General features: G+C 47.8%; 1 protein-coding gene across 1 annotated transcript in view; it reads right to left on the reverse strand.

Annotated features, from left to right (window-relative positions):
• The window catches only part of CAPN8 (calpain 8), a 71,355-nt gene extending 62,689 nt beyond the window's left edge, over nt 1–8,666 (reverse strand). Inside the window, exon 1 of the mRNA XM_065936739.1 lies at nt 8,430–8,666. Coding sequence (XP_065792811.1) covers nt 8,430–8,666 — 237 coding nt within the window. The remainder of the gene's footprint in view (nt 1–8,429) is intronic.
• Between the last annotated feature and the right edge of the window lie 624 nt (nt 8,667–9,290).

Here is a 9,290-nt window from a genome sequence, read left to right on the forward strand (position 1 = left end):
CCATGAGGGATTATGCCTGAAAAGACTTATTAGATGGGAGATGATACATGTGCATGAGAAGAGCAGAATCTAGGACAGATTACAGGCTTCCCAGGTGGCATTACTGGTAAAGAATCTGCCTGCGATGCAGGAGATATAAGAGACAAAGGTTCGATCCCTGGGTTGGAAGATCCCCTGGAGGAGGGCATGGCAACCCACTCCAGTATTCTTTCCTGGAGAATCCCATGGACAGAGGAGCCTATTAGGCTACAGTCCATCGTGTTGCAAAGAGTTGGACATGACTGAAGTGACTTAGCAGATGTGAGGACTGGTTCCCAAAGCAGAGGTGGGTCTTCCTCACCACCAGGCACACTTAGGGAACAAGGGTGGGACTTAAAGGGACAAAAAGGAAGCCAGCCCAGTTTTGCTATATCAGGGACTGTCTGACCAACAAAGAATGGGAAATATTTCCATCTTACTCCATGAGTGACTGCGTGCTAAGTCACTTCAGTCATGTCCGACTACTTGTGACCCCACGGACTGTAGCCCGCCAGCCTCCCCGTCCATGGGATTCTCCAGGCAAACATACTGGAATGGGTTGCCATGCCCTCCTCCAGGGGATCTTCCAACCCAGGGATTGAACCCTAGTCTCTTATATCCCTTGCATTGGCAAGCAGGTTCTTTACCACTAGCACCACCTGGGAAGCCCATCTTACTCCATAGAGATAAAGAAATGGTGGATCAAAAAGGAAAGGAGAAGCAAGAGAATGATGGGCTGAAGGCAGACAGAGAGAGTGGGTATAGAGCCATGAGCTGGGATTCTGAGGTTCCAGGACCATGCGGGGTGGAGGCTTCTGAGTGGCAGCCCTAACACCCTTGTATAAACCTCCTACCTAAATGGGCAGAGATAGCACCTTTGGGCTGGCTTTTTTTCTTCCAAATATTAAAAAAAAAAAAATCCCTAACTTGTTTTTTATTTAAATAGTGTGTGCCCATGGGTTAAAATATATATATATAACAACAAATAATGCTATAAAAACAAAAAAATTCCTTTCACTTTAGATTCCTTGCTGTTAACATTTCTTGTATACCCTTCCAGAAACTTTTGCTGTAAAAGCATACTTACATATATAGCTTCCCTGGTGGCTCAGACAGTAAAGACTCTACCTGTAATGCAGGAGACCCAGATTCCATCCCTGGATTGGGAAGATCCTCTGGAGAAGAGAACGGCTACCCACTCCAGTATTCTTGCCTGGAGAATTCCATGGACAGGGGAGCCTGGTGGGCTACAGTCCATGGCATCACAAAGAGTCGGACATGACTGAGTGACTATATATATATACATTTTCAATCTTGTATATCTTTGCTCAGCACCTGTAGAGCTTTATCATTTCATTATAAGTATCATGAGTTATTTAGCCAGCCTTCCAATGATGGAGTTTAGTTCTGCTTATTTGTTTCAACCTCTAGTGGCAACTTTTTGTTTTTTTAATTTGTCTGCACCAGGTCTTAGTTGCAGCATGTAGGATCTAGTTCCCCGACCAGGGGTTAAACCTGAGGCTGGTGCATTGGGAGCGCAGCATCTAAACCACTGGATCACCAATTGTCCCTCTAGCGGCAATTTACAGACAAAAGTGACATGAGCCAAACTAGGGGTTCTAAAAGTGGGCAGCAGCAAATTCTAATTCCAGGTGATCAAGAAGATCCCAGAGTCCAGACATCCTCTCTTGGTGGGCAGAAGGTAGAGAGATTTGAAATTTTAATTAATAAAAATGGAGAGACAAAAAGAAATGCTGAATGTAATTTAAAAAAAAAAAAAAAAAAGGAAGGACTGAGAGCACACTGAACAGAGGTTTGGCAGAATCTCTCTCCTTAAAAACCTTCTTTAAAGAGTTTCCAGCTCCTCGTCTCCCATCCACCCGTCAGCCTCCTGAAGCCTGGCTCTGATCTCCCAGGGCTCCATGAAACTCCTTCACCAGCACTCACAGAATGAGCTTTGCCATCCTCCATCTCACTGCTCTTTCCACTCGATACTGTTGCCTGTTTCCACCTTCTGAAACCCTCCTCTCTTGGCGTCTGAATCCTCACTCGATCTTTTTTCTCACCTCTCTACTCCTTGTCAAGTCTCCTTCAAGACTTCCTCTGCTCTGCTCATCCTCAAGACCAGGGAACCCCTGAGCTGTGTCCTCAGTCCTGGGCATGACCCCATCTCACAGAGCAATAACATGCCCGAAGCCTTCTCCCTGGGTGACGCCGTCCAGACCTGTGGCTTCAGTTACTAAGTACAGAATGTGCTGATGCTCCCAAATCACTCTCCCAAGCTGTACATCCAATTACCCATGTCACACTGTCTATATAGTAGATGCGAACTAGACTCAGACCTAATAGGTCTACCAAGTTCAGCTAAAATGTTAGGTTTGGCTTGGAAAACAGAGTGGTTTGCAAAGGCTGGAGACAACAGAAAGTGTTATAACCAGAGTGGTGCTAAGGGGTTCCTGTATGTGCCTGCTAAGTCACTTTAGTCGTGTCCAACTCTTTGCACCTCTATGGATCGTAGCCTGCCAGGTTCCTCTGGCCACGGGATTCTCCAGGCAAGAATACTGGAGTGGGTTGCCATGCCCTCCTCCAGGGAATTTTCCCAATCCAGGGATCGAATGCACATTTTCTTATGGCTCCTGCATTGGCTGATGGGTTAACCACTAGAGTTACCTGGGAAGCCCAAGAGTGTTCCTAGGCAATGGAATGCTCATTTGATTACATGCTATTCATTAGCATAACTCAAAATGGACACCACCCCCCCCCCCCAAGAGAAAACAACCAGGAGATTCCCTGACTTATATGTTGTATGAATCTCTCAGGGGCCACAGAATGTCCTCAGCCTTGCAAGGAGATCACATCTCAGCATTATGCCTGAAGAATATTCCCAAAGTCTTCTCTCCATTACTAACTTTCTATCAGAACTCAGATCAGATCAGAGATACAAAGTAACTTGGCAGTCAAAGATATTTAAAAGAGGCAGGCCCCTGCAAAGAGGCAGCCTCCCAACTCCCTCCACTTGGGACACTATATTTTCTTCCTTTAAGAACAAACATGTCTTTTCAGCAGTAATGTTTACAATTTCTCAGGTAATCAGAACACACCACAAACTCAATTACTCAAGCCTCCTATCAGCCTCTGATGAAGTTACATGAGAAACAACGGCATCAGTAAGAAATCCAAGGCAGGAAGTGATTTAAATCACATTCTCAGTGACTTCACAACTTGGAAACACTGCTCCCCAGGATATTAGCCCATGTCTGAGTCTACGTTTGGCATCTCAGGAGCCCTGGCTGTGCACTTTTGGGAAACCCAATGATGCTGTCATGTTCATCATCATCACCACTGATTATGCCCATGGGACTCAGCTCAGCACTCCTGTCCCTCTAGGGTCTGGCTCCATTTGAAGTTTCCAGGCTTGCTCACTGCTTCCCACGGTGCTCTCCTCTGACTACAGGCACTGCTGTCCTCTGAACAAGCTCTGAATGCACATCCACGGCCCTATGCCTCTGCTCACACCATGCCTCCTCGGTCTTGATCATGACCCTCTTCTTTCACCAACACCCCCCACCTCAGACGTCTGCAGTAATTAACCAGCCCTGATTCCACAGTCAATTTAACTGTGTCTGCCCCTGAACTCCCGTACATTGTGTCCATATTTATATTTCACTCTCTGGACATTTTGTCTTACGATAATAGCTAGAGACAGCTCATAGAATCGAGCATCTGTTACATGCCAGTCACTGGGCTAAATTCATCCTCTCACTCAAACTTCCCAATAACCCAATGAGGTAAGTCATATTATTATTCCTTTTTTTTTTTTTTTTTTTTTTTGGTCATATTACATGGCATGTGGGATATGGAATCTTAGCTCCCTGACTAAGGAGTGAACCCACATCCCTTGCAGTGAAGCACAGAGTCTTAACCACTGGATTGCCAGAGATGTCCCATGTTATTCCCATTTTATAGATGAAGGAAACTGAGTCCTGGGGAGGTCAGTAACTTAGCCACACAGCTAATAAATGGCAGAGAGGGAACCAGAATCCTGATCCACCTGACACCCAAACCCAAGCTTTTGGCCATTCTGCTGCCGGTTCGCTCTCTGACTATCTCCCCAGCTAGCAAAACTTCACAAAGATGCCATGCTAGCATCTGTACATGACCAGCTCTCAATAAATCAAGGCGGAGTTGAAAGTTCCCAAATTCATTCACCTAAGCAGCTGGATAGAGTGGAAGCCCCACGCTGAGGCCTCGCCCCCTTCATGCCTATCCGAACCTCCCAAAGGTCAACCCAGCAGGTTTCTCTTAACTGGAGGTGGCTGTCCCATGAGTCTTCACCATGCAGCTGACATTGTCTCACACCTCTCTCTCTCTGGTTTTCTCCTCAGGATCAATAAACTGCTTAATTACAGAAAGGAAAAAAAAAAGGGACAGAGAAGAAAATCATTGACTGGGCTGCACTGGGGCCTGCACACATTGAGCATCCCTCAAACCACAGAGGCCGGGCTGGGCATCAACCCAGAGCCATGGGGAAGCTGCGAGATGAGAAGCCGCTTCTAGGAGTACTCCTTGGTCTCACAGGCAGACATATCATCTGTGATAGGGCTGTGGTCTGTGTCCAACACTCGTAGCGGAAGTGTTGTCTTAGGATCATGAATAGCTAAAAGTTTCTCCTGAGAACCCAAGCTTGACCATGAGCTCTTCAGGCAAACTTGTCCTCCAACCCTTCAAGAGCCCAACCAAACCTTTCACTCAGGACTTAAAATAGGCAGAAACACCCAGCAGGGGCAGGATGTCAAATTTTATGATTTCAGAAAACATCTAAGTATCAAGCTTTATGTATGATTGAGAGGGGAAAAAACAAATATCCATATAAATTTAGCCCATCTCATCACCTTTCCAGAGAAGGCAATGGCACCCCACTCCAGTACTCTTGCCTGGAAAATCCCACGGACGGAGGAGCCTGATAGGCTGCAGTCCATGGGGTCGCTAAGAGTCGGACACGACTGAGCGACTTCACTTTCACTTTTCACTTTCATGCATTAGAGAAGGAAATGGCACCCCACTCCAGTGTTCCTGCCCGGAGAATCCCAGGGACGGGGGAGCCTCTTGGCCTGCCGTCTATGGGGTCGCACAGAGTCCGACACGACTGAAGTGACTTAGCAGCAGCAGCAGCAGCATCGCCTTTCTCCCAAAGGAAGTGAAAATTAACATCTTTGTGGGAATGAGGGTTCTAAGAGCTACACCTGGGCAGCTGGCTTCAGGTGCCTAAAACCAGGAGCTAAAGGGCCATCGTCAAAGGCAGCAAGTAAAACAAAAGACAGACAACTGAAAACTGGGCACTTGAACAGGTGTTTCTCCAAAGACGATTTATGAAAGGATCAATAAGCTTCCCTGGTATCTCAGTGGTGGAGAATCCACCAATCCCTGGTCTGGAAAGATCCCACAGGGTGAGGAGCAGAGAAGGCCGCCTGCCACAACTACCGAGCCTGTGCTCTAGAGCCCAGGAACTGCAACTACTAGATGGGCCCTAGGGCCCACGCTCTGCAGCAAGAGGAGCCCCCACAGTGAGAAGCCCCGCACCACAACCAGAGAGGAGCCCCCACTCCCCAAAACTAGAGAAAGTCCACGCAGCAACCAAGACCCAGCACAGCCAAAAATAAAGAAAGAAAATGTATGGGGAAAAAATAGGAAAAGATGCTTAACATCACTAATCATTAGGAAAATGCAAATCAAAACCACAATGAGATCACACTTCACACTCCCTGGTATGGCTACCACCACAAAACAGGCAATAACCGGTGAGGGTGAGGATGCAGATGTGGAAAAACTGGAAGCCTGTACACTGCTGGTGGGAACATAAGATGGTGCACTGGCTATGGAAAACAATATAATTAGTCCTCAAAAGTAAAAAATAAATTACCATATGATCTAGTGACTCTATTTCTGGATCCAGACCCAAGAGAAATGAAAGCAGAGATCTCAAAGAGCTATTTGTCCACCCATATCCACAATGGCCAAGAGATGCAAACAACCCAAGTGTCTACTGATGGATGAATGGATAAATAAAATGTGAAATATTCATACAGTGGAATACTATTCGATCTTAAAAAGAAAATGCCGTCATATGCCACAACATAGATGCATCTTGAGGACATTACGCTAAGTGAAATCAGCCAGTCATAAAAGGACAAACATTGCACGATTTCACTTATATAGGAGGTACCCAGAAGAGTCAAACTCATAGAGACAGAAGTAGAAGGGAAGCAGGGACGTAGAGTTATTGTTTAATGAGTAGAGAGTTTCAGGTTTGCAAGCTGTAAAAGTTCTGGAGACGGCTGGTGACAACAGTTGCCCAGCAATGTCAATGCTCTTATTACTGCTGAACTATACACTTAAAATGGTTAAGATGGTAAATTTCATGTTGTGTGTATTTTGCCACAATCTAGGATAAAGGGAAGATGGAAGAAAGAGGGAGTGGGGAGGGGAAGAAGAGAGGGGAGGGAGGGAAGAAGGCAAATGAACTCATTGGTGCACCTCATTTCTGGACACCCCAACCTTCTTGCGGGCCCCTGAGAGACCTCAAGGAAGAAGAAAATGAAGCATTTGGGAGCAGGCTGATTTTCCCAGATACTGAGGCACATCTCTATTCACAGAATCAGGGTCATTACCAACTCAGGAGCCTATTCAAAAATCTGTAAGATCGTAGAGGATAAAGCTGGGTCCTACAACATGCCATGTGATGTGTGAGCACAGCCTAGCCAAAAGCAGCCATGTGGGAATCCTTATCGATGACTGGGAATGGAGAGGGTAAATTCTGACAAGCTTTTATTCACTCATCTGAAAACTCTCAATAATGGGAGTACTTAGGTTTCACATTAATCAGGTTCTACTTACTACCTCATCGTTTGGATTTTATAGCATTTTGCTGACAGGCACAAATCAGCTTTTCATTCTGAAATTACCAAATTTATGTGGATAGTGAGACCAGGTGAAGACACAGTCTAGGGGAAAACGTGGTTGAGGAGGCGAGGACTCTAAGAATTTCAAATGAAGGAGGGACTTCCCTGGTGATCCAGTGGCTAAGACTCTGTGCTCCCAATGCAGGGGGCCCAGGTTCCATCCCTGCTAGGGGAAGAAAGTCCCATATGCTGCAACTAAGCATTTACATGCCACAACTAAGTCCTGGCACACACAAATATATATATATATATAGCTTCCCTGGTGGCTCAGATGGTAAAGAATCTGCCTGCAATGCAGGAGACCTGGGTTCAGTCCCTGGGTTGGGAAGATCCCCTGGAGAAGGGAATGGCAACCCACTCCAGTATTCTTGCCTGGAGAATCCCCAGGGACAGAGGAGCTTGGCAGGCTATAGTCCATGGGGTCGCAAAGAGTAGAACACGAATGAGTAACTAAGCACAGTATATATATATAAAGGAGTTTCAAACAAAGGAGAAAAACTCGGCAAAGGCTGACGATACCTGACTTCAGTCACCAAGTGAAGCTTTCTCCCCTCCCACCCTATCCACCTCGCCTCCCCAGGCTCCCTGGGATCCTTCATTCCACTCGAATGCGTCCTCTTCCCTTAAGTCTTTCCATCATTCAGTCTTAACATCCCAGGGTCCCACACCCATGGTTTATTTCTCCGTTAGCATTTCCTTCCTTCTGTCCAGGGTGTCAGTCCTTTATTCACTTGTCTGCCTCCCCACAACCTCCATCAGAGCTGAGGCCACAGCTGATCCCTCGGTTTCTCCCCAACCACCTTCCCACCAACAGGGCAGAGCCAACATCTGGCCCAAAACAGGCCTAAAAAAAAAAAAAAAAAACTGTTGAAATGAAACATGGCTGTCAACTCCTGGCATTAGACTAGAAACCCAACCTGGATTTTGCCAACATCACACAGTACCCAGATAGGTTCCAGAGAGGGGTGGGAAATGGCCGTGGAGGGGCTGGAGGGAGGCCAGGCCATGGAGTTCTGCTCAGAGGCGGTGCTCAGTTGCTCAGTCACGTCCAACTCTGCAACCCTATGGACTGTAGCCTGCCAGGCTCCTCTGCCCATGAGATTTTCCAGGCAAGAATACTGGAGTGGGTTGCCACTTCCTTCTCCAGGGGAGGTAACTGTTTTGTAAAACTGATAGGATGAAAACAGAAAGGGAAGAGATAGCTGGAGGTAAAGGGTGGTTCTGATCCCAGGATTCCAATCTAACTTGTCTGGTTCCAAAACCGATGCATGCTCTTCCCTCTAAACTTAATCGTCTCTGAAAAGAACTTTTTAAGTGGGAGTGTCAGGGTGGCAGTTGTCTGAAATATGGGCTCCAGGAACACAGGGTCCAGAACTATAACGTCTCCCTCAACTACTGCCCAGAAGTGAGGAGCCTCCATCCTGACCCTCAGCAGCAAGCCCGTCTCCTTACCGTGGGCCGCTTCCAGACAACGCCTTGAGTCTGGGGGGAGCAAGGTCCGAGATCCTTGTAGCCCAAAGCTGACGGGCATGCTGGGAACTCTGGGTCCTTAAACAGGACCCCCGAGTCCAAGCACTGCCGCCTCAAGGCCTCGAAGTCCTGGCCCAAGTACTTCACGGCCTTCTGGCTGGAGCCAAGGCCTTCAGCGGCCGCACGCTGCCTGGCTACTCGGGTCGCCAGGGCTGCCATGGCGGAGGGCTCGGTGGGGTAGACAGAGGGCAGGGATGCTCCGTGCTCTCGGAGCCCTGCCCCGCTGGGAGGGAAGCTATAAGGCATCCTGAAGCAGGGGAGGGGCGGGTGGAGCAGGTAAACTTTTCACCTGAGGGCCCCCGCCCCACTGGCCGCCCCCTCCAGAGAGCAGTGAGTCAGGGCCAGGAGCAAATATGTACCCAGGGTGCAGGTGAACCTGCCCTGCCCGCCCCTTCTGCCTTTCAGCAGACAATCTGGAGGCTGGGAACCTTCCAGGGCCCCTCCCAGGCCATAAGCCTAAGACATTCTTGTGGATCACAGTCACCCATCCCCATCTCTTTGCAAGACCTGCTTACCCGTCATTGGCACCATCAGTTGAGATGAGAAGGCCTATTGGGTAGCATAAGGCCAGTATTTGCCAAAGAATTGGTTCTCAGCAGAAGGGAAAGGGGTTGGAGGGGTCACCCTTCTTTCCAGAAAAGTTTGGCTACATATTTTCTAGAAAGATAGACATATCAGAGACGGGTGAGTCATGGAGAGCATCAGAGCAACTCCATGAAAAAGGGGCCCCACCTATGAGGGAAGGGTTTGGCCTTTTCCTGGGCATCTATCCCAACTCCACCA

This window comes from Muntiacus reevesi, chromosome 5 (genome assembly GCF_963930625.1).
Source record: "Muntiacus reevesi chromosome 5, mMunRee1.1, whole genome shotgun sequence".
NCBI lineage: Eukaryota > Metazoa > Chordata > Mammalia > Artiodactyla > Cervidae > Muntiacus > Muntiacus reevesi.